This window comes from Lepidothrix coronata, unplaced genomic scaffold (genome assembly GCF_001604755.1).
Source record: "Lepidothrix coronata isolate B3197 unplaced genomic scaffold, Lepidothrix_coronata-1.0 Scaffold124, whole genome shotgun sequence".
Classification (NCBI taxonomy): domain Eukaryota; kingdom Metazoa; phylum Chordata; class Aves; order Passeriformes; family Pipridae; genus Lepidothrix; species Lepidothrix coronata.
In genome coordinates, this window is record NW_016690304.1 from 1,432,048 (window position 1) to 1,458,530 (window position 26,483).

A 26,483-nucleotide genomic window follows, 5' to 3' on the forward strand; every position below is an offset into this window, starting at 1 on the left:
GATACAGCTCATTATTAAATTATTAGAATGACTGGTTCAGTATGTAAATCTCTGATATAAGCCTAAAAGAAACAAAAAAAAAAAAACAAAACCACAAAAAAACCCTTGATAATTTTAAATACCTGCTGTGGTGGTGAAGTATTAATTGCAACTATATTCAGTTTTAAATACCCAGCCCCTCTCTTGCACACATATACAGTGCCCAGGTTGCAAATAGCTTCCTGTAAGGGACCTGGCCAAGTTAAACACTTGTTGCGAACCAGGGCAGTGTTTTGGAACAGATTTCACACAACAGTTAATACCAGTACTCCCAACACATTCAGATAATGCTTCATTTATGTAAAACACAGGAGGACTGTCCTTTGCTAGGAGAACCAGCCCCTGTACCTGGTGTGGAACAAGATGCCTGAGCATAAGCTGAAACTGAAGACAAAACAAGTTCTTACCCTCATGCCGAGCACCAAAAAGCCAATCTCTTCCATCAGCGGGTACTTGCTGACCTGCTGCTGTATCTTCTCCACCGAAGCATATGGATCATAACTTTTCTGACCTATTTTTACATCCATTATGCAAGGCTTATTAAACTTGCGGGTCACATCTTCCAGTTTTAGATACGTATCTGTCAAAAAAACCAAAACTTTTGTAAACAATGGGTCAGAGCAAAATAATTGCACAGCTTTAGCCAAGCTCCTTTGGAGGAAGCTGAACAATTTAAGACTTAACATCACATAAGTTTTTTAAGAGTCGAATTTGTCTCCAAACACTGACACCCACAAATTCTGTCGGTATGAAATTCTAAATGCTTTATTGTTTAGAAAATTGTATACAATTAAGTTATGCTAACCTAGCATTTAAATACAAATTATTGCCCAGATAAAAATCAGTGAGTAGCTTTTATTAGTTCAGTAACATATCTCAAAGAGCAATACTAAGCACATTCAAATGCAGGTTACTGCAGGGATGATTTTGCAATGCAGACAGTGTTTACTGTCATTTTAAAAACCAAGTGAACATTTAGTCCTACCCTTCAGGGGCTGAAGTGCAGCTCATTTTGCTTCTTTTTATCCCACTGCCATCTGTACTCATTTCTCATGGCACATCTTTTGGGGAGAAAACTCTTCAAATCCTTTAAATGAATGCCTTTCATCCATTTCCGACAGTCCCTTTGGGAGGGTGGCTGGACCAAAAAACCCCAAAAGTACTTGGACTGCCTGAAGATTTAAAGGAGTATCTAAAACCTCATGAAAATGGCTTATGCTTTCCTCCAGGGCAGGTAAGAGGCTATTACCAGCATGATCCCCAGCACTGACTGTCAGAACACAAGGAAATGAACTTCAGTAACTCCCTGGCTCAACTCTGCTTGGTAGATGCCTGCACCCATCTCCAGCCCTTGCCAGGACACCAGGACATGGCATGCACCAAGACAATACACAGCCTGAACACAGGTCTCATTCTTTATATCTGCTTCTTCAAATCCACCTGTCACCAGGCACAAACTTAAAAGTCTGGTTTTCTTTCTAGTACAGCCTATTCCATGCATGTATTTCTTTGACTTAACGTAGCCCAAATACATAAACATTGCATTGTTCCCCATTCCTGCAGCATGATCTAAAATGAAATTGCCAAAGAAAGCAAAACCAGTTCAAATTTAAAAAGAGCAAAGGCACAAAGTGTTTTGTTTGAAAGCTGTACAGACAGGTAACAAAACCAGTCGGGGTCAAGACAAAGTGAGCAAGCAACGTTTCATTTCCCCTAATAAGAAGAAACACTTTCTTAAGAAAAAGAAATTACACGGACTTTTATTACTTTAAGGCCTATGAGAGCTTCAATTTTGACACCATCATGATCACCATCATGAAATGTCCCAATTTACACCATCATGAAATGTTCCAATTTCCTGAAGTGTGTATTTATCGATCTGAAACAGGTTTAATTTAAGCCTTAGATGCCTGCTTTATGTATGAATGGGACCAGGCATCTTGTCAAGGGAAAGTCATTCTCAGGAAAACCTGTCAAATCAATACACCGTTTTAAAAGAAGAATCCACTTTTCTACTAACTCACTGTATCAGCTTTCAATTTGCATTGGGCTGCAGGATCTACAGCAAAAGGAGTTTCATTTTAGACTAGCCCACCCACTAACAACAACTGCAGAATACATCCAAGCTTAAATAACTTGTAGTCAATTTTGAGGAGCCCCAGGCAGCAAACATGCTTGGTATTTGCTCAGTGAATATCCTCAAGGAAGAAGCAGGACAAATACCCTCCACACCAGGCAGTGTATTCTGCATCAGCCGGGTGCCACTTTTACTACTTGACGTTGTCATACAGAGGTCTAATTCAGTCAGATATCAGCATGGCTTTTGTGGGACTTTGGGGAACCACTACCAAAACCTGGGGAGTCCATAAAACCTGTTAGCTACCTGTTATTAAAAACTGTAAAAATCTGTCATCCTTCACACCAATCCTTTTCACATACTACAGAAATCACGGAAAATGACAGATTTGTGTCACCATTCTAAAACTAAATGAAGTTCAAATATTTTCAGTACTTAGCTCTCAGAAAGCATAGAGCCACAGGTTTGCCATGGGAGGTGAAGAAAGACAATAAACACAAAAATATCTCAAAAAAAGGGCTGCAGTCCTTCACCACCAACCCCAAAATGCTTTGGATCGTGTTGTGAGCACTCTGGACTCAAACTGTTACAAATACGAAATTATACAAATTGCAAGTTACCACAAATGATACAAATGATTTAGATAAAATGTTTTCATCAACTCTAAAATATAACCATATAGATAGTAGTGTAAAACATCTATTTCCATGAGCACCCATGGGTATCTGCTGTCCACTACTCCACTGGTCTAATTCCCTCTTTTTAACCATACAGCGCCAACATTCAGCACCTCCCAAATATTTAAAAGTCCTAAATATCTGTCACCACTTAGTTCCCTATTCATTTCAGATTTGTTAAACTAGACCTCCTAAAAATGTAACAATTTTTTAAAAATTAAGCATTAAAATAACTCCATAGCTAACGCTAACCCTGGGAAACACTAATTATTTGGCAAAGCCTGTGAATTATCCAGAAATTACTCATCTCTCTCACACTTTTTGGAATTATTTAAGTCCTTCTCATTAGGTAACTGCTAGCTCAGAATTAGGACTTTTACATTCATTCAATACACATCTCTGCTCACACAAAGCTGTCTGGCCTTGTGGGCAGAGCAATGCCACCCCGGATAAAGCATCATAACGAGTTACTTTTTCCTCATTACAGCTTCAGAAAAACAGATCAAGTGTTTACACTGGTTTGTTGGCAAACCCTAAGTGTCCTTCTCAAGAGCATCACTGAGCCTGAACCTGAGCCCAAGTAACCAGGGTGTTCTCTTCCTCTTCTTGTTTTGTTAAACAACAACCTGCAGATTTTTCAAGCAATTAAGACTTTCTAAATTATTACATAGTGCCCTGCTAACCCAATGTACTTCTGGAAGTCATGCATTCGCCATCTAAATTCAGATGAAATTAAAAAAACTCAAAGAGAGAAGAATTCATAACGATTTCTGTATCTTGCTTTGCTAGCAGTGGTCCTGACCATACATTATGAGGATTTAAATAAATCATTCATCGCAGACTTGCCCTGCCCACTTCTATTTACTAGTGGTAGGAAGATGTGCCTTGACATATTATTTACATATTTTATTACAGTTCCAAAGGAGACAAACCAAAAGACCACCAAAACATGCCAGTGTATTCAGTACACACTGCAGACAGAAGTGACAAAAATCACTTCGGGCATCTGATTCCTTTTCATAACTTAGAAGACACCTCTCAAAACATAGAAATAAGCAGCACACAGCAACTGCCCACAGCAACAAATGAAGAAAGATTTGAAACTGGGTTATATTTATCTACCCTATTCTTAAGTTAGGCAACCAAATTAGACAATGGTATGAAGTGAGCAGCAGTAAAGTCACTTAAAAAAAATATAAATAAAAGCATGGGCAACAAGTAGGTAGCCAAACCCAGAAAACTCAGCAGCAGATGGCTCCTACATCTTTATAACTACTTTTCCACTTCTTTGTGAGTAAACTCCAAAAGCCCACAATACCAGTGAAGATAAAGTTCAAATCCAACCAATTTTAGATGAGCTTAAGGAGACAGAATCTCACCCACCTCTACCTCCATTTCCTTTGCAGTAGCACTGGGTATGTGATTTCAGCAGAACGGGACAGTGTTTTTACGAACTGTATTGATACTGGGAGTTCATCTTTTCCATCATACTTTCTACATTTTCATTTACATTTCATACATTTCACTCTTTTTAGATAGCTATTTAATCCACTTATCTACCTTTTCAGCACAGAAGACTGACGGTTCTTCCTAAATATTTCTTCAAGGAAACAAATTCCTTGTGTTCTTCACCTTACCCACTGCAGTCCCTGCTTACTTATCACATGGAAACTCACATGAGAGAGGGTCACAAATCAAGTTCAGAGTGGTCCTAAATTAAGTTTTGTTTTTTCAGAAGTCACCTACGTCCCTATTAGCAACAATAGGGAATTACTGGGTTCATGGCTCAGAGGTTGTACAGAGCTGTGTCCCCAGAGCCTGTAGAACAGCGATTGCCAATGGAAAGGTCAGGCTTCCAATGTCAGGACTGCAAAAAACCTACAAATATATCCTTAATCTGCAATTAAGAACAAGATACACATGCACTCTGCTAAGCTTCATCATCTCCAGCATCTGTGATTTCTATCAAGACTATACAAAGCTCATTAATACTACAGATAACAGAGTTGGCAGTGCAGTGTTTTGGTTGAACCACTGCCATAGCTTTCTATGAAGAGGGTTCCTGTTAGTGCACAGTCTTTCCAAGAAGAAAAACAAACAAAATCAAAAGTTAGTCTTCCTTTAAGCCATTATTCCTATGTCTGGATGACTGGTGGAGACCTGCCAAAATTCAGTCCCATGGTGCAGAGTGCTAGTGAATTCCCAAAGCAAATGAGGGTTGTGTGGAATTACTATATCTTGGCTAGATTTTTATTTTTATTTTTACATCTTAAGATCACACTGCAAATAGAAAAAAACTATTTGCAATTGGAAGGGGATGGATATTAAGTGGGCTCCATGACACACAGAGCATTGTGAGGGAAGGAAAAATATAGCTCTGGTAGAGCTATTTGAGTTAGTGCCAAACAGGAAAGCATGAAAGCAAATCTGAGCCAAGAAAGTGGCAGTATTACCACAATGTTCCTTGGATTTCTTCTTGCAGAGATTAGACCATGTCTTTGGACTCTGTCTCACTACTGTCTTTGGAAAACAAGTCTATCAAGTGACAGCATAAGCAAAAGAAGACGGAGTTATTTTAAAGGAGCACAGCATCTAGTTTTGGTGCCCATGTATTTAAATAGACCCGACAGCATCCCTTTGCTTCTGTATGTTCCAGAAGCTCTATTTCCCCAGTGTGAATAAGAAAAGTCCCCAGAAGAAAAGTTAGTTTCTGTTTTAAATACAACAATAATACCCATTTTCTCTTGAAGAGACAATCTTCCAATTGCTCTACCAAAATACCTTTTTCTTCCTGACTCTCACTGTTAGACGAACACAAAATTTAAGACACCAGATCTTTGTTCCATTCAAACCAATGACAGAGGATGACAAGTGGAGCTCACCAGCATGGTACCTGCTGGAATAACTGCTTTGTGTGAAAAGGCATGATGATGGGATCCAACCTCTGGAGATCCAGCAGCAGATTCCAGTTTGAATGCTTCCGTTTCAGCCCCAGCCTATCCGTCTTTCCTTCCTTCCACACCCACAAGGTGCCTGCCTCTTGCTCTGATGGCCTGACTGGACATGGCCATGAAACCAGCCCACTCCTCCAACACAACACAAACCAGACCAGCAGCTCTGAGGCAACATGCATCAGGCCCAGCTACTCAGGAAACCTTTGCTGTACAAACAGCCGTGCCCCATCTTCCCTGGGAGGAAGACCCCAAAGACCTAACCCAGCCCCAGGACTGCAAACTGAAACCAGCTGTCAGAGGGAACATTAGTGGGTTACAAAACAAGACCAATAAAAAAACCTACGGAGCTCACAACTGCCAAAGATCAGTCTCCAGAAAATATTTCCAGAACGCATGGATTAACAGATAAAATTAGAACAGTACCATTTGGTGCAGTAGGTGGTGACCAGACACCGAAGTATTTTGGCAGATATTTCCGCAGCTCCAGAAGAATGCTGTCACAACAGTCAGGGTCATAAACCTGAAATAAATTAGGGAGGGTTGGAAAGATCATCACTTTAAAAACACTCATTTTATACTTCCAATTGTCCCATAGTTATACTTTCTTACAGTCTTTGTTTTCATAAGTTTAAGATTTCTGCTGTACATTTAAAAAACATACAAGATAAGGATGATAATTATCACAGTCCAACATAAAGAAGTAGCATCCTTTCTTTCAAATTTTGAAGTGGAAAAGATACATCAACTCCAAGAATAATTTATGGCTTAACTCGAATAAAAATCTAAACTATAATTGTTAACTTCAAAGCCAATTTAGTGAAAAGGGTGTTCTCGCATCCTGGATGTGAGACTGTATAGGATTACTGCACTGTATCATATATCCAAAGCTTTTTAAATTTTATCAGGTAAAGTACATAGGCTCAGACTAAATAGTATTTTCTTGTCTCCTCCAAAACAATTCATGCTGTAGCTACATCACACAGATTATACACAATTCAAATATATCTTTTCATTTAACGCTTTCAACATTTTTTTTAACTTCTGTAGGAAAAACACGAACAGTTTGGAAATAGCACCTGGTTTATATTCCTGAAGGAACAATTCTTTGCAGAGTGAAAACAAAGCCTATGGAATCACATGACTGTCGCCAGTTTGTGGTTTCAAAACCATCCCCTTGCCCAGATTCACTCCCATCCCACCCAAAGATGTAGTTCCAGACGTAGGGGATTGCCTATAGGTTTCCATGTGCTTTGTGGACTAAATGATCTATATCCACTCCAGTACAGGTTACAATGACAGTTACTGCATTTAGGAGCCATCTCATCCCAATCCCCCTACAGTTCTCCCAGCTGTGATGCCATCAGAGTACTGTCCTGCCCCTCAGCCCCTCAGTGGCTGCACAGCAATACCCATGGATGCTGCACAGTGACCAAACCATGCTAAAGGTTCTGCTTTCACTTCAGTGCAGCCAGAGTCCACTGCAGTCAGAAGCAAGGCAAAAAAAGTCAAGTGTTAACAGCTCTGCAGAGTTGGCTCAGCTCACTGTGTCAGACCACATTTAACCTCAGTAGGGGAACACCTTGTGATGGCAACTCCAATGGGGAGGTATTGCAAAATACATGCCTATGTTGTTGTAATGTTTATACAACCAGGGAGAAAAAAACCAAACCTGAAGTCCAGCTGCAATTTTTGAGAATCAAGGCAAGCCTCGGCTATCCTCACCAGCGCCAGGTAACTCTAGACAGAACCTCATGCAGCAGCAGAACACTAAATAAGTTAATATGCGTTTGTGCTAAATTCAGGTTTCATTGCAGAAACCACAAACTCAAATCACCATTGTGTTTCTGACACAGGGGCTGCTCCACAGCTAACACAGGGTTCTCCTGGGCTTGCACCAGCCACAATTGTGACACCTTCATGCCAGCACCATTACTGGGCAGCAATCAAAAACACGATAAACCCAAATCCACGCCGACTGCACGCCGGGGTAATGAATTTGACCTGTTCCTTTAACTAGTTCATGGTATATGCCCCATTTTCAAGGTCCTAAGGGAAGGGGCTGAAACCTCAAAGCTCAAACCACAAGAATATGTGCACAGTGTGTTGCAAAACGTTGGCATACACCCCCCACCGCACCCTCTGCCACTACTGTTGCTATCTTAAGCATACAGAAGTTGCTGGGTGCGTATCTTACAAGTCACAGTCACATCACAGGGCACTGATCTCTCTTCACACGCCATGATTCAACAAGCTGGCATGACCTCTGAGGATGACACATAATTGTACATCTAGGCCCAGTTTTCCTCCATGTTAAGACAAGCTGATAGGCTGATATATTGTGCTCTAAGACAAAAAGCCTTGCTTGCCCCCAGGATCAGTGGCTGCTGTGTATTTATGCAACATTTCTTCACCGAGCCTCAGGCATCGCCAGCGGAAGACAGCGCTTTCTCCAGAAGAGAGATCTAGCTTGATCTTACTAGTTTAAGTAAGAAAAAAAGAAGTTAAGGGTGGGAGAGAACAGAGAGAAAGATTAGCACCAGGCAGATGCTGAGGCACAGACCAGACTACTGCTCTCTTTTATAACAGTTTAGTGATCCCCACTGTACAGACAGCTGTTCCTGGGCCAGGACTCCAAGCACTGACAGGTGGCATTACTTCATGCTGTAAGCATTTTCAGACCAATAGTACAAACCCAATTTTTGTTTACTGTGGTAGTTTATGAACACAGCCAAGGTAGGGACCCGCACTGGCCCAGTACAAATGCTCTTTTCCCAGGCGAATTTAAGCAGATCTGAGAGGCAGTGACCATCGTGCAGTGTCACAGCCCTTACATGTGAGCAAGTACATATATTTAGGTCATGACCAAGAGGAGAGAAATGGAAACCAAAAGTGCAGCAGACAAGGAGAAGAAACACTGAATGCAACTGAAAAAACAGGCAAACATAGTAACTCAATTACTTAATCTATTGGCAAAAGATTCTGAGAAAGTGAAATGTCAGGAAACCACTTCTGTTTTTTAAAGAGACAGTACCCTTGACTTACTTTTTATCATCAACTTTAGGCAACTGAACTTAGCAACTTTAGCAAGTAATTATGAGTATACTCCTGTGTATTGCAAACATCAGGATACAACAAAGACAGTCAGATAATTTATAATGGGGTGTTTTAGCCCAAAGTCAAGGCCAAACGAAGAAAAGAGCTCCAGAAGCCATGTCTTCCAAGTAGTCCATTCCTTAATACAGTGATATATGACATTTTAAATGGAGACAGAACTCCCAAGTAATGCATTTTTCAGTATCATTACTCTGATATAACAGAACTAAGTGCATTACTTCTGTCTCTCAAGAAGCTGTCTCGCTCCCAGAACCAGTAATAAACTCCCTTTGTAAGTCTGACCTAACGTATACAAAGCACTTATAATATGGAGACTTCTATACTATATAAACCTTAAGATAAACTTCAATCTTAGCCTGTAATGTATTTGCACATCACACAAGAATAAGTTTTTACTCTGAATAAAGATCAGAGGAAGTCACTTGGTGTAGGCAAAGCTACAAAACCAGACATTTCAGGAATTATGCAGGACATTAGAGCAGGGCCTCGTAAGCAGCACACGTGTCATGGGCTTTTCTTCTCAGTTCATACAACCTGTTAGCAAGCTATACACTTAGATGTCAATCAGAATGCCAAATACAGATGTATACATAACAACATCATCCCTAAGACTACATGAGAAATAAACAGTGTACCTCATACACCAAAAGGAGTTGCTACCAATACTGTTGGAAGACTCATGAAAAATGCAGGTTATCACTTACCCCACAACAACCTTTATAAATAAACCATTAAATTTTTACTCACATCAGCAATATTCCACTTTCAGCAATATTTCACTTTCAGCAATAATGTTTTTTTCTTTTTAATGCGACAATAGTTCCATTTCTCCAGCATATACTGACAAATAGAAGCAATTTCTCCACTACCAGTACATAATGTCTTCAACAAACTGAGAACTGCAAAATAATTCTGCCAGCTCATCTTGGGGAGGTATCCCTTCTATGTATCATAGGCTACATTCCTCTGATAGCACAAGCTGGAGACAGAAAATGTAGTAACTGCTGGACTTAAAAGCAAGTAAACAGGATGCTGACATTTGGAGGGCTCACAACATCACCACTGCAAATTACAGTCACTAACTCATAGGAAGAATACACCCCACACATGTCCTGTGGCAGCTCAGATAGTCTAACAGACCTCATGAAGTCATAATTTCCAGTCACTCAGGACTTTTTAATTCCGAGGCAAATTTACCATCCCTAAGTTTTTAATCCAAAGTACACTCTGTTTTGGTGTGTTTCAAACAGATTCATCTGTTTTTTAATGCAAACAGGGGCGGATTGGGACCACGGGAATGTTCTTTTTTCTTATTTATTGCAACATGACATTTGGGGGGTTTTTGTTTTCTAAAGACTAGCTAATGACATAAACGACAGAGGGAGGGTAAAATAAATGTTTAAACTTCAGCAGGAAACTAGTTCTGGCAGTACAGACCTGTCTTAAATTGTTCTGATGAAAAGAATACCACTTTGACAGGAAAGTAATCTATAGAGAATCTTCTGAAGCATTCAAGAGTTAATTTAAAAGAATATATACATTTTTTAAACTCACATTTATTGTAAAGCTATTTGAGTAGGAAACTTTAAATGCCAGAGTGGGCATATCAGTCTGAACCATCACCTTCCTTTGTTGCCAGCTATCATAAACTATCCTGAAAGGTAGAAGCACTACAGCCTGCGGTCTCAGGATACACAACCAGCTGCCAACATCAGGCAGACAGTTCAGTGTCCAGTGTGGTTTTTTCGGGGTTTTATGAGCAGTTAATGCAGCTAAGTCATGCGCTTAAATTAGCAAATGCAAGATTTACAGGTGACAGTGCAAGCTTAATTCCCTCTCCCACTGGGTATGTATTATATCACAGATTTTAATTACTTGAGCGCACACCGCATTTCCCTCTGGACTCCTGTATCACCCAGTTACACCAAGCAAGTGCAAGGGCCAAAAAACTGAGGTTGAAACAGCACCTGTGATTTTAGCAATTCGTATCTGCTTGGCTTTACAGCTCAGACAGCCCTGGCTTCTTTTCAAAGTGGTACCATCATGGCCTGACTTGCGAGTGTCCGCAGTATTTGTTTCCATAAATATGACTGGCACTGAGCCAGCTCTGCTTATATTGAAAATATCTGACACCAGGATAATTTCAAAAGTTAAGTATTTGTGAGTGATGTCATATTAAATGCTGTTATATCGAACTGCTTATTTTACTATCCAATATACAGGCATACTAATGAGATTGTAATCATTCTCAATGAAGATACCTACAGAAAGAAAGAAAGTTTAGAATAAAGCAGGATCTATTCCTACAGTCTGACCACATAAATGGATTTTCAAATAAAGACAGCACACACTTGTGACAATCATACCCTTCTTCCAGGAGTCAGGAAAAAAAACCCCTACATTATAGGAAGGGGTTGGTCATCTTACCTTCCAAAAAAATGAAGGCTGTGAAAATAAGCTTCAAAAATCTCCCAAAGAGACACTTATTTGATCATGTTTATCAACCACTCATTCTCTACAATGCCAAAAAACCAGCAGGTCTCGTTTCATCCACTTTCACATTTTATATAGTCAAATTTAGGCTGACTCTAGCAAGATTTGAAGCCCCAGGCACAGAACCATCTTTACAAGAGGCAAAGCAAACCCTGACCTATTTCTGAGGATGTGGCAGAGCTTCGAAAATTCAGCAGTCAGAAGAACCACCCAAAAGGCTGCAGTCAGGCACAGCCACCACCACGGTGCTGAACAAATACTATGGGGTGAGCCGTGAGCGAAGAACAGCAGCCAGCATCCACAGCAGGTCGCTTCAAATTGCTCAGGGTAAACTGGGGAGAGACAGATCCTCCAGGCCCTCTTTCTTTCCAATAAACATTTACTGTAGAGGTAAGGACGCAAAGGACTTCAAAAGGCATAAGCAGGCATCTGGCCCTACCCCATCAGAAGCAGAGAAGTGTTGTTTCCCCCTTCGCAAGACAACAAACTCCCATCTCATCTTTCACCCCGCACGATTCCTGGGCAACTAAACATTAACAACAAAGCAAGCTTTAATTGCTTACTTTATCCACATTTCCCTACAATTGCTGCAAGTCACCCAGCTGAGCACAGAGCGGGGCAGTGGCCGCTAGGGCCTTCTTCGTCAAAATTGCAAAATTAAAGATCGTGTTTCATCACCAATCTCTTGCCACAGAACCAGGCTTTCTCTTGCCCTTCAGTCTCTCCTGTGTTTACAAGTCACTAGCACCATCAGATATTAAAGTCAGCTTCAGCTGCATAGGAGCTGGAGTCTTCAATGAACCTGAGAGCACCCTGAAGTCAAAGATAACACTTCTTTCAGGATGCTCAACAAAGTCTGATCCCTCAGGCAGCACTGATTGTTTTCTTACAAACAAAAAAAGGTCTTAAAGATGATACCCAGGAAAGTGTAGGTGATTGTACTTATGTTACCAGCTCTAACACTGGTTACGCAGCCTCTTAAGTAGGTTATGAAAGTTTTAGGTGGATAGTCCAAAAGTACATGGCAAATTGCAGATCAAAGTCTCTGCTCCATTAATTTAATTAATGGCCGGTCTTCGCAAGCGAAGATTTGGGAAAGGTCATTAACCCTTCGAGCCTGCGCAGTGGATTTTTTAGGTGAGACACAGCGTGCGCTGAACTGAGCCCACCCTTTAATCCTGAGGTTCATCTGCCGGGGCCGAGTGAAACTCGGACAGTGGCAGTGAGGTCCCCAGGACGTAGGTTTGTTTAGAGTGACCTTCTCTTAGATGGATTGCCTCACAGGGCTAACGAGCTCCATCTGCCCGGGGGGCCGGGAATCGAACCCGGGTCGCAGCGGTGAGAGTCCTGCACCCTAACCACTAGACCACCAGAGGCCCCATAATCTAACCAGAATTCTCTTCAGATATGCCAACGTGCACATACAGCAAACTGGAGCAGAGTTCACATACGGCACTATCCACTAGAGGCCTAAACAAAGAGAACATAGCCTAAAAAAATGGTTAAGACATACTATCATTGGTCATCTGATAAGGAATTTTCAATTTTAACATCCTAAATACTTCTCCCATTCTTACTTATTTCTTACTTCTTTGATAACGCTTACCCAACAGAGCTGGAGAGACGCTGACCTGAAGTTACCCACTGCAAAACTCAAGCTACCAGCACGCAGAGAGAGACCCAGCAAATTTCAAGGCAGAAAGTCAAGTACTTGGTCTTGCAGAAGTACAGTTCAACCAGTTTTCTCACCTGTCTTCATAACTACTGCGCCAAAAGCACACTGTTACTGCAATGCACAAAGTGGTGCAACATGAATAGTGCTTAGGATTTTGAGGGAAGACATGGACCTGGTCAGAAACCGCTACCTTGACACATCCAAGCTCACAGATGCAAAAGCGAGTTGAATAAAGCCAGCAGCCAGAGTGTTTTCGTACAAATTTTCTGCCCTAAGAATAATTTTTTTTAAGCAACTCCAACTATTCAAGCTTAAATTATCACTGAAATTACTGAAAGTGGAGTGGTAGAACATTAGGACAAAAGGGGAAAGAAGCCAATATGCCTGTTCCACTTTGTGAGAACATTCAGCCTTACTCTTTGTTTCTGGAAAGCGACCTGATCCCAGCTAAAGATTCCCAGATAGAAGTGAGAGAGAACAAGGGTTGGGAGAAATCCTGAAGCAGTTACACTCAGAAAAGCAAAATTTAATTTTAGATTTCAAAGAGACAGAAATGGGATCCAAGTCCTAACAGACATATGTTGGGTTGTTTTTCCTAGGACTGTAAGAGGCAGCCCTCAGAAGGAATGCACTGTAGCACTACCCTGCTGGTGCAGGCTGATGGTAAGTTCAGTCACTCAGAGACAGCACTATCACAGTCCACACACATTTTCATCCCCTCCCCGGCAGCAATGCCATCATACAGCTGGTCCCACAGCCTGCTGAGCACCTTAAGATGGCTCACTGCCTGAGTGCCAGGCCAAGGCACTCCACTGAAACTGCCATTTATAGAACCATAGAATCTTAAGAGTTGGAAAGGACCTTAAAGCTCACCTAGTCCCAACCTCCCATGCCATGGGCAGGAACACCTCCCACTAGACCAGGTTGCTCAAGGCCTTGTCCATGTCCAACCTGGCCTTGAACACAGCCAGGGTTGGGGAACCTCCCTGAGCATCCTGTTACAGTGTCTCATCACCTTCACAGCAGAGAATTTCTTCTTAATATCTAAACTTAATGTTCCCTCTTTCAGCTTGTACCCATTACTCCTTGTCCTATCACTCTTCCTAATGAAGAGTCCCTCTCCAGCTTCCCTGCAGGCTCCTTCAAATACTGGAAGGTTGCTTTGAGGTCTCCATGCAACCTTCTCTTCTCCAGGCTGAACAGCCCCAACTTTCAGAGCCTGTCTTTGTAGGGGAAGTGCTCCAGTCCCCCTAGTAGCTTGGTGGTCTCCTCTGGACTTGCTCCACCAGTTCCATATCTTTCTTGTGCTGGGGACACCAGAAATGTATGCAGTGCTCCAGGTGGGGTCTTCACAAGAGCAGAGGGGAAAAATCACCTCCTTTGGCTGCTGGCCACATTCCTTTGGATGCAGCCCAGGATTCCCTTGGTTTTCTGGGCTGTGAGCGCACACTGCCGGCTCATGGTGAGTTCTTCATCAACCATCCCCCCCCCAAGTCCTTCTCTGCAGGGCTGATCTCAATTACTACACTACCCAACCTGTAGGTGTGCCTGGGATTGCCATGATCCAGGCATAGGACCTTACACTTTGCTGTGTTGAACTTCCTGAGGTTTTCACGAGCCTACCTCTCAAGCCTGTCAAGGTCCCTCTGGATGGCATCTGTTCCCTCCAGCGTGTCATCAGACAACATTCTCATATTACAAGCCTGGGTTTTTAGGTTTTGTTTTATTTAAATCTGGAAACTAGAATTCTTTTTGGAGACTAAATTTATTTTGCTTTTTTTTCAAGGAGGCAACCTACACCTTCCTCAATCCCATATTGGCAGCTCACCAACTGTATCTTACCTTTAAATGAACTTATAATGAACACAGTTTTTTCTGTGTAACACTAATATGTATTTAGTAAGTGGATCCATATTCTGACACATTCATAAATGAAGTCTGAACGATATCTGATCCAGTCCAAAAAAGTACTTGTATGACCGTCCAGAACAGCAGGAGCACTGCACTGTATCTTAATTCAATTTAACACATTGTGCACTTTAAAATTGCATTTTTGCTTAATTTTCAGCCAGGTCTACTTTCAGGAACAACGAATCTTCCTCAAAATGAGGTTGGTAAGAGAACTGGATTTTCTTCCCCACTTACTTGAATGACATGGACTGTAGGCTACTCAGTCTGTTACTAACCCCACCCAGCAGTTCTGCGACAGCATCAAATTGCAATAATGGCCTTTTATTGTCTCCATTCATGAGGGTTTCTTTGATATATTAAAGCAATATATTGTAGTTTATTCTGTGATACACAATCCTCAAGGAGCTCACCATACCCTTCTAGGTTAACCTTCTACTGCATCGTTTTTGCTGCAGAGTGCAAGAATCAAAAAAATGTCATACTTTTTAAGTCTTGCTGTCCTGGCACAGTCAGCTTTCAGACATTTAATAGTGAAGAACAAAAAACATGTTTATAAGACAATAGTACGAACTCAGCAGATTCTTACAGTTACACCCCATGCTTCATCTCTCTTAGACAACTCCTCATATGAAAAAGATCTGAATACCAGCTGGCAGTATTTCACAACTTGGTCAAAAGCCATTTTCTTCTCATTAGTTAAGAAATACTGTGTGCCCTTCCTTCTACTACAATACTTCTGCCCAGGCTCATGGTTTAGAGTGTGAGGCAACTTCATGTGCTCATTTGGGAACTTCAGGTTGCCTATTTCCCCAGCAAAACAGGATCACTTCTAGACAGATTCACAGCAGGAGGACCAATGCCAAGTGCAGGAATGGACTGTATCAGGACGTGCTCGCTATGCTTGCCAACGGGTAATTTGTACACTTCAGTACCACTATCTCTGCTGACAATGAGGCAGATCTGGATGTACCAGAATGAGGCAAGGCTGAAGATGACCTTTTGGGAGACTGAGCTACAGCTCTGAATGTGGTAGTAATAAAAGGCATGGGCGAGGCACTGCATCTCCAAAATAAGATGGTAAGAAAATCGTGCATCCTATTTTTTTGTCCATACAAGACTGAAAATCAGAACCTTAGCCGGAGACATGATCACATGATAATGATATTTTAGTACACAATAGCAGCATGATGCCATCATCCACTCCTTTTTCAGCCAAGGATAACCATCTAAATCAAGACTATAAAACCAGTTATCTGAGTTTACAAAATAGGGTAATTCAACCTGACACAAGATGTATTTTGCCTCCCCAATCCCTTTCCTTTTCCGACACTAGCAGAGCAGAACACAGGCTGCCTGATTGTGATTTGTTCTATGTAGGCTGAAAGGGGGCTGAGCCTCAGGAGTCAGTTCCTGCAACTCTGTGCAAAAGCTTCTAGGCCAAAATCCATCTTTCAGGCTGCTGGCTTGATTTTTTGCCATGGAGGGGGAGGGAAGTCACCACAAGTCTTCTGTACTGCCTGAAGCTGCTGGAATACTAATTAAAATTAGACACTGTAGAAAAGAACATTTCTTCTCTCTAACCACAGAAGCACAAGGAACTATGGCTTCAGGAACATTAACATAACTGGGTCTAACACATTAGTCTCCAGTCACAAACTCAAAGACTAACTGTTACAAAGGAGTCAGCAAAAGTTTCACAAACAATATTCATTCTGCCTTATGTCAGGCTGCAAAATGAGTTAGTGCATTCTTTAGGGGAAGCAAAACAGAAAGACAGGCCATGGCCCTATTGAAAGCTGCATTACAGTGCATCCAAAAAAAGTTCAGAACAATTGCATAGGCAACCATGAAACCATTCATTCCTAGCTTTCAAGTGCCTAACTCTCACCTAACCAGTGTAAATCTCTTTTACATGCTGGAGCTATTTGTGTCTCTTACATCCTGGCTTTGTTTTCAGGACATGTAACAAAAGCGAAAAACATTTTCTGTTATCTCCAGTGGCAACAGCTTCCTTGCATTCACATTCCATGTCAGCAGGGCTCAAACCCTGAACTTGGAATACCACTACAGCAGTTAACAGATCCATTACTTAATGGCAAAGGGTGGAAGATCTGTTATCCAGAAGGGCCAGGTGATTAGCTCAATTATCTTTTCACAATGCTACACGGGGTCAACCAGCTCCCTTGGTTTACAAGCACTGGCCAGAGGTAGGAGGTTGCCAGAGTTGAGCTGGGACTAGGAAAACCCTGTCCACCTTTTTATTCCAATCCCCCAAAATTACCCTTGCACCTGGGACAAGAGTATCTGAGAATTCAGGTAAGACTTGCATTACAACAGCCTTGGAAACCTTACACTATTGCAACCATATATTATTTGGAGCCATGACATGGCGACACCACTAAAACCAGCTATGACAATTTTGACACGCAGCAAACAGGAGCGGGGTGGGGACTGGGGGTTGTGGGATGGCAGGGAAAGAAAGAAAAAGGTAAGTGCTGGAAGTTGTCCATGCTGCAAGAGCTTTCTCAGGACAGTTTTTGGCAGGCAGCATAAGGGGGAAAGGTGTACTACTCATACCCCGAGTATCACACAGTCACCACAGGAGAGTAGAAGGGCAATTCAAATAAAAGTTTACAGGAACATTTATGGATCTGTGAAGCATTAAATCTCAGTTTATTAGCTGTTGCATTAGCAACCTTGAAAACTTCAGTAGGCCACGCTCAGATCAGCTACACACAGTAAAAGGTTTACAGCCCCACCGAAGCCAGGATCAGAAGTGAAAGAGCTGCCACTTCAAAACACTTCAGCCACCTTCTCTTGTTCTGTTGAACATAAGAAACACTCCATCTTGCAGTGCTTAACAGCTTGTAGGAAAATGTAGTCACAAAGGTAACCTCAACCACTGTAAATTCCCTCTTCATCAGTTTTCATAGAATAACCACTCTCACAGGGAAAAATTTCCTCCCAGTATTGAATCTAACCCTGCCCTCGGTCAGTGTGAAGCCATTCCCCTTGTCCTGTCACTCCATGCCCTTATCCAAAGTCCCTCTCCAGCTCTCTTGGAACCTCTTTAAGCACTGGAAGAGGCTCTAAGGTGACCCCAAAGCCTTCTCTTCTCCAGGCTGAACAACCCCAATTCTCTTTCCTCATAGCAGAGGTGCTCCTCTAATCATCCTGGTGGCCTCGGTCCAACAGGTCCTTCCTGCACTGGGGACTCCAGGGCTGGATGCAGCACTGCAGGTAGGGTCTCAAGAGAGCAGGGTAGAAGGACAAGCCCTCCTTGCAGCCCAAACCCTTTCCTTTTGTGCCACAAAAGCAGCTGCCCCTCTTTAAAGCCTGACATTGCAGCTTCCTCCCCCTCTGCAGAGCACCAACACGAGAGCAGTTTCTGCAAATGCTACATTTTTGACACCATAAACTAAGGAGAGCCCTGTGCTGAAGAGGACAGCCTTTAAGACAGGGAGAGCTATGCTAGCACAGAGTGCTCTTGGGCACAGCCCAGCATGGCTGAGACAGGAGCTCCATGCCCAGCTAAGCAGGGGGTTTACCTCATCCATTTGTACTAACCTTTCCAAAGGATGCTGTTCTCACAGCTCCAACTCATCTGCCACGAGATCGCTGTAGGAGGCCTAATAGGCTTCCTCCCTCTCCCAACACTGTTGAACTAAATCAGACCATTTCAGCACAGATAAATGGCACAAAGCACACTAAAGCCAAATCCCAAAACACACTGAGGAGCAGCCCACTTCCATGGATTTCTTTGCATGCTTGTGTAGGCAGCCTACCATAAACACACAACTGCCTTTTACCAATTTATTCTCTTTAATTGAAAAGGGTGTCTACTACATTTTCAAACAACACTATTTCCCTGTTCCCACATCTCTGTATACTGCTCCCCCCTGAAGCCCCTTTCAAAGGTGGACTGTCTCCACCTACATGTTCTCACAGAGCACTGACATTAGATAGAAACAACTGATCAGCAGTGTAGATAGTCCTTAACAAACCACAACCCTTTAATTCAATTTGTTTTGTTCTCTTGCTGCTCAGACCTATTGAAAACAAAGCATTTTGTAGCTATTCAAGCTTAAAAAAACTGCAATTTTTTTCACCCAGATAAGGGTACTAGAATACCTGGTAAAACACTCTGTGTTTATGTAGGCAATGTTTGTAAGGGGTTCATGCCCTCAGGTACAGGAAGGGAGTCTGCAAGAACAAAATTAAAATTATAATAATATAATTTTTTAATAATTTTTAATAATTTTATAATTACTCGGATTTACAGAACTCAATAGCAAGTGGACATTGTGGCTAGAAAGTCACACTCCAATGATAAATTAAGCAATGCACAGTAAGTTATTAACAACAACTACAAACAGCTCATTGTTCTACTACATTTTATCATAGAAGGTATTCACAATAATCTTGTCATCCTTTCCCTCCCTCATAACACAGAGTCATGGCAAGCCCCTTCCCCATCAGTACAGAACTGCTGTAGTAGAGGTAAAAGTTTGATTTACTCAGTGAATTAATCTCTTAAGAAAAAAGACCTGTATTTAGAGGGTGGGCTGGTTAGTTGGTTTGGTTTTTTAACTGCTAAACTGAAAATATACTATGACAAAATCAGAAAGGTAACCTGGCAGCAGACTGAGTAGGAATTACTTGAGAGATTTCCCAAGAAATAGATAGAGACCTGTGAAATTCTTCCAAACTTCCAGCTGCCACCCTCTTCTTAGCAGGTTTCAGATCACTATTGGTATTTGCACTACAGTGTCTTGCTCAAGTTTCCATTCCAAAATGGAAGCCCATTTTGTCTGGGCTCTAGCAGTAAGTACTCAGCTTCATGTTCAACAGAAAATAACCCATCAATAACCAAGGGAAAAACTTCTGGTGATTCACTGATGCAGACTTTTACCTCTGCCATGTTCACACATCCAGCTGCAAGCAAATCCAGCAGTTTCAGAAGAGAAGATTTTCTTGGTCCAAACAGAAGATAATATCTACCTGGTATCACATTAAATATATCAGAGTTCTAGTCAAAGTTGTCTCTTAATGCCTCATTATCTTCTATGATGACACATTCCCTGCAACCTCCAGCTCACAAGCACTCCGACTGCACGCTGAAATACCACTTCCTGGTTCCTGGAAGACACTTCTGCTTCAGATCTGTGATAGCTGCTCTCCAGCTGACTCATGCAGCTGAAACTGAGACATGCTCATCTTCTTGCTACCATAAACTACAGAGCTTCTCAGTTACTTCACACAAGGTTTGCTTTGCTGTAAGTAAAGGTACCCCACTTGTTTCTGACCCAGGTACTGGGGGTACTAATCTTCATTCAGGACAGTGTAAGGTGGCATACAAAGGGAGCAGTAACCCATCTACCACTGCAGACAAAACAGTTCTAAGACATATGAAAAAAGAGGCAGAAATGGAAAAAGAAAAAAAAATCACAATTAATCCACATATACTACTGGACAACCTTCTAGTTTGATCTTATCAACTGACCTGCTGTCTAGCCCTGACAAAGTGAGAGCCTGGGACTCAGTCTTGTTTCACTTACTTCATTTCTGCTCTGTTTCTCACCATCTCCTGTACCTGACCACCTTGTAAACAACTCCCTGCCCCAAGCAGTGGTAATATTCTCCTTCCCCCCTTCTCTGGAGGCTCATCAGCCTACTCCAAGGTGATAACCTCTTTTTGATTATAGCCCACAACTGGGTTAAACTCAGTCACCAAAGCAGGACAGCCTCCCTATTGTTCCCATTGCTTATCAGTTTAGTCACAGAAACTGGCAGGAGACTACCAAGACAAGGAAGTTTTGCCATCTTTTAAATAGGTCAGATCAGTTCATCGATGTCCAAAAAGCACCATCACAGTACAAGGTTAAACGGCAGGATTGGCAAGGAAGGCATTTCCATCTTGGCAGCAATGAGCTAGTGGCTCAGCTCAAGCTGTATATGAAACTGTACCTTACCCTAAACCTCCCAATCCACAGTACACCTCGTCCTGTAACAACCACATGTAGTGATCAGTGTCTATAGCCCACATCACATGGTTCTTGTCTGAGAGTAAACATGACTGCAGTTAATTGTTGAGAAGCAACAAATCCCCAAGATCTTTCTCCTGTGTTCACCTACACACACATGCATTTGCTCTCCTTCCCTCCTCCCACAAAAATGCATTCTAGTCCATGCAAAGCTCATCATCCCTTTCTCTGTTACTTTTCAAGAGTTGCCCAACTCCTTTCCAAGACGGCTTATAACCAAAAAAATTCAGTGTTAGAAGCAACCCAGATTCAGAAGAATTGAAGTTAACTTTGCAAGTTACTAGCAGTGAGACCTGACTTCTTCACAGAGCAGTAACAAGGGCACTAACACAGATCACCTTCTCAAAGACTTTGTCCAGGGTCTTGCTCACAGCTTGTCACGTGAGTCTAAGCTTAAACAGGCAAAATGATAAAGTCTCTGCTGTGAAAGGTGTATGTCCAAGCAAAGCCTGAGCTCACCCCTCTCACCTGCTGGCTTTAGACAGGGTTAGCACGTTACTGTCTGTGCCTCAGGATTTCAGAGAACAGCCTGGCACCCAAAGAAGTTTGTTCAAGCTTTCTCCTTTTACTGAAGAGTAACAATTCAGGCTGGACGGCATCTTTCTTAACCTCAACTCAATGACAGTCATTGAGAAACCTCAGAAATATATTTACATTTAGATTTAACTGGCTCCTACTAACTCAAGAGCTGGTGTTCTGTTCCATCATGAGAATTTTTAAGTAATGCTAGTACACAAACACACAGTTTGCTTAAAGCACCTTGCTTAGTTTGTTCTCATTTCCACAAAATATGTAGGATCTTTTGATAACTTAAATTAATACCCTTTTACAGAAAAAAACCCCCAACAAAACCAAACAAAACCCAAACCAAAACCAGCAACAAACAGAGGGTCTCAAGGGTCCTCTCTCACCCTGCATGAAGATTTCTACAGTTCTTCATACCTAGTAAGCCATGGAGAGAGATGGCATATAAATCTGATACAGAAAAAAACATGTGACAGGCTATCACAGGCAGGTAGGACAGTACAGGCTCTAAAAATAGTTTACTTCCACAAGACAACAAGCAACAGCTTTCCTGGTCTGGTGGTGTTAAAGTTACTGATAAAGCAAATTGAAGATGAGCAATAGGAAAAATACAACAACTAAAGTTAAAACAACTGGAGAGTTCTGCTTTTTATTTAATTTTAAAGGAGCTGAGTTTTAACACAGCTTTGAACAGTTTTAATACAGCGATGAGAACAATACTGCTAGCAGTTAAACCAGACTAGACAAAAGTAGAAAACATCTAAATTTAGATGTCAGCAATTGAGACACTCAGCTATACGAGAAAGTTGAGATCAAACATACATCCCTTTAATCACAGATGGAAGACAAGGCTTTTCAATAAAATCTTAGATGCTGTGAAAACTCCGCTGCCCCATGAACAAATAAGCAAGCTTAAATCCGAGAGTGAAGTAGGTCTGGCACGGGGACTGAGATGCAAAGAGGAGAAAGTTCCAGAGAGCACACAGATACCATGGCAGGGCTGTTGGTAGCATACCATTCCGATATTTAGGTTGCACTTCCCCAACTGCAATGATAAGGATGTACAGGAAGCACACCCAGCATTTCACCTGCAGCAAGCCACCCCCCTCTTCACTGCAGGACCCTCACCTTATTGTAGAACTCCTGTTCCCTGGGACCACGAGGTGGAGGCTGCAACTGCTTCAGGACAGTCCCATCTGGATGCTGCAGTATGCCTAGAAGAGAAGCATCTCCTTCAGGGCTTAGTTTTAAGAGGTACGGCCTTTCTTTCCCTCCACCCAGGAATAGTGAATTCACCATCAAGGACAGCCCATGTGAAAAGCTGTACTGCTTCCAGTGCACAGACAGCAGAGTCAAAATTGTCAGTTCCTACAGGTGACCCTTTGCAGAGGTTTGCTTGCATTCCTCTATTTCTAGCCATTGGATGATTTTCTGGGTCTTATTCTGCTCAAGGCCAAAGCAGTAATGGAATTTGACATTAAAAGTTCCACCCCCAAAACCCCACCACTAAGATTGCATAAACACTCCCTTCTAAAATAACTCATAAATTATTTTTCCAGCAATGCCAGGAAGTTAAAAGAGTATCACATTTAATGCATTTCTTACTATTAAAACAGAAATAAATGTCATGTGGATGTACATCTACACTAGTGGCACGGAAAGAGTATGTCTTTATTACTACAAGTAGTGCCCCTACAGCACTCCATGCTATTTGTATCACCCATAATTACAGTACAGAATTTCACCTCAGCCAGGCAATACCTTCATCATGCCTGCACAAAAAAAACCCTCGAAAATATCCTCCTGAAACAGCTTTAATGACCTTCCAGTCATCAGTATTTCTAAGTAGCTCATAAGAAATGCAACTGAGTATCCAAGGGTACTGAAGAGATGGATGCCGGCAAGAATGGAGAAAAGTAACTACAATCCTCTGAAATGTGCCCCAAGTTTCAACATCATCAGTTGCAAGGGAAGACAGAAAAGCCACTTCTGGAAATTTTTTTTTTCCTAGGATTTATTTGGAGCTTTTCAGACAGTAATCTATTTTGTTTAGAAGGGAAGCAAAAATGTCATCCATATCCAAAAGAGGCTGCACTTTCAGCTTACTGCTTGAAAAAACACAGAAAAATGAGCCAGGAGCTTTGTGTCCCAAACAGAGTCTGCAGTTGTAACAGCATTGTGTTTTCATCTTTTGAAAACCATTATCTATGAATGGGCTCTGTTGTGCAGCCCTGGAAACTAAATAAAATCTTCAGAGACCAAGATATTTACGTTAAAACAACCACCAGATGTAGAATAATTGTTTCAGTAGTTGGCTATACCTAAGACTGGCTTTTAAAGTTTGCATAAAACAGCTCTCAAGTCATGTTTCTTGCTCAAAGCTGGATTTTGTATACTTTCCAAAACTAGAAAAATACTGCCACATAATAATGTGCTGACTACCACAACATCTTCAAGACGCAACAGTTTGTGTCCCCCCCTCACCTTACCCTTTTGCATGTGCTGGAAACCACTCTGCAAAGTGCACCAAGTATTTGAATGGCACGTGTTGTGCATGCAAACTGCTAACAATCACAACATTAAAACAGGTTTTATAACACATACTCTCCAAAATCTGCGTTTTGGCTTTGATGATAAGACAAGCAGACAACCTACAAGATAGAAAGACCAGATAAAGATTCCTGGAAATAGAATCCATACACTACTGCACTGATTCATATTACTTGAAGAGTTTAATATAAACTGATGTAAAAGTTTCCTCATTCTCTGCATTTCTTAAGAGACTCGAGCACCTACTCAGTCACTGTGACCAGGGCAGGCCCAGAAACCAGAGTCACATTACGACATTCACCACGAAGATGTAAACTCCATAACCTTCCCTATGATCTACAATAACAACAAGCAGAGATACCATCATCTGCAGATCATAGTAACATAACAATGTTGGCCATGGGTTGGTCGTAGGCTTCCTGGGGTTTTTCAGCACAGATAGGAAGTAGTATTGTACATGGATAAGCAACTTAACATTTCTAAAGAAGCAGCAGAACTATGCAGAAAATAAAATCCTGAAATATCTCACTAACATTTCTCTTTGACTGTGCCTGCAAAGCTTGCTGCCATTCTGAAACACAAAGCTGCTGCAAAAATAACCAGTGCAGTTGTATGCACTCTTCTAAACAAAACAATCTCATCCAATCCACCTGCTTCACTGAGCTATAGACAAAACCTGCTTGCACAAATACGTCAAACATTTACTTTAGAGAAGATCCTCTGTCCTCTAAGGGTATCTAACAAGGGCAGACCAGTATGTATGAGCCATATTAACCTGAGCATCAGGAAAACAGCAGCCAGGGTTAGGTTTGTGATCTGCATGAGCAAGCAAGTAACTGAAGGAGAATGGCTCCTTTACCTACAGAATCCCACTAATGGCTTGGGAACCCCCAGCACTGTGAAGTTACAGGCACCAAACTGCAGTGGGAGGTCCTGTAAGGTGGCATATCCCATCAGGTGCTGACTCTTAATTCCTACTCGCCTACGGAATTAAGCCACAACCCAAGGTGGTTACTCTACTTAATACACACAATTTATCTGGGGGAAGCACTGCCGCACACAGCATTCAACAAAAGGCCAGTCAGAGTGCTCAAAAAAAGCCAAATGTCTACATGTGCATGCAGGGAGGCTGTGAGAGGCCTTTCTTTGCAAGGCAGTAACACTCACAGAGAACAAAGGAAAAACGGAAAGGTTATTCAGGAGGAGGAAACCCTATGGCAAAAAAAAAAAAACTAAAGTGTACTTTAACTAAAAAAAAAAAATAAATAAAACAGTTAAAAATACTTTGGATACCTTTAAGTCCTCTGAGTGTTTGTGTGCGGGGATAGAAGGGAACGTCAAGTTACAAAAATGAGAGAGCTGTGAGTACCAGAGCAGCTTTGGTCTCCAACATAAAATTTCTAAGATGAGATCATCAAGCATGGTGGTACCTCTGCAGGAAAATCTTGGTCTTGGCCATGAGATGTAGTGGAGTTAGCTTTCCCTAACCCATTCGAGCTGGCACTCGCAATATGATCACCTGCGCTGTTCAATCCAACAGCGATAAAACTGATGTGCAAAAGACAAAGCTCCCCCTGAAAGCGAGCCTTTTTTGCCTGATCCCACCTCACGTTACGATATACGAATAAGACGGACATACAGCTTCAAGGACCCAACACGCTTCCATCAACATTTTAATGCACCAGCTGCAGCAGGGGCAAGGTAAAAGAATTACTTTTCTGTGGAGGTTATCAGCAGCAAGACATGCCATGGGCACGGGCTGTAGATAAGACAAACTCACAGTGCCCTTAGTGCTGTAATTCCATTCACTGATGACTGAAAGGGTTCTGAAGTTCAGCCCTTGGCAGGGTCAAGGAGAAGAATGACTTTTCTGTCCAGATTATCAGCAGCAAGACACACCATGGATGCAGGCTGTAGATAAGACAAACTAACAGTACCATTAGTGCTGTAATATCACTCACTGATGGTTGAAAGGGTTCTGAAATTCAGCCCTTGGCCTATTCAGCAGGGGTGGTTCCTACTGACAGGGTTCAAAGGCAATATGACAGCAGGTACTTGTTACAGCTACTCTCAAAGTGCACACTGGGAGTTGAATGATTGTGTACCTTCCACCCGGCTCAGAGTACAGCAAATGTGATGTCCTGGAAGGGTGAGAAATGCCATTTGGCAACATTAACTTGACTGCTCGCTTCGGCACTGACCACTGCCTGTTTCAAAAGGCCCCTTCATGAGGACGGCCAACACCTCATTCCTCAAGGTGGAAATAAATTAAAATATAAATTTAAAGCTAGTGGAGGTATACCTAAAAATGCTGTATCCTCAGGGTATTTGTATTATTAGACTGCTTACTATCCGTTGCTTCAGACTGATCATCAAATCAGCAACTAATAATTGCTTACTAATATTTTAGCTGAAGTTTCTGGT

At 41.8% G+C, this 26,483-nt stretch overlaps 1 protein-coding gene and 1 long non-coding RNA gene across 2 annotated transcripts in view; both read right to left on the minus strand.

Annotated features, from left to right (window-relative positions):
- IPMK (inositol polyphosphate multikinase) overlaps positions 1–26,483 on the minus strand; it is a 41,757-nt gene that overhangs the window by 14,583 nt on the left and 691 nt on the right. Inside the window, exons 2-4 of the mRNA XM_017825965.1 lie at positions 22,638–22,723; positions 6,171–6,267; positions 447–619 (exon numbers count right to left, since the gene is read on the minus strand). Of these exons, the coding sequence (XP_017681454.1) occupies positions 447–619; positions 6,171–6,267; positions 22,638–22,723 (356 nt within the window). The remainder of the gene's footprint in view (positions 1–446; positions 620–6,170; positions 6,268–22,637; positions 22,724–26,483) is intronic.
- LOC108502751 lies at positions 17,751–19,890 on the minus strand. Its single transcript, XR_001876586.1, has 3 exons — positions 19,853–19,890; positions 18,508–18,604; positions 17,751–17,762 (listed from the first exon to the last, which is right to left on the minus strand). It is a non-coding gene; the product is annotated as an uncharacterized LOC108502751 (long non-coding RNA).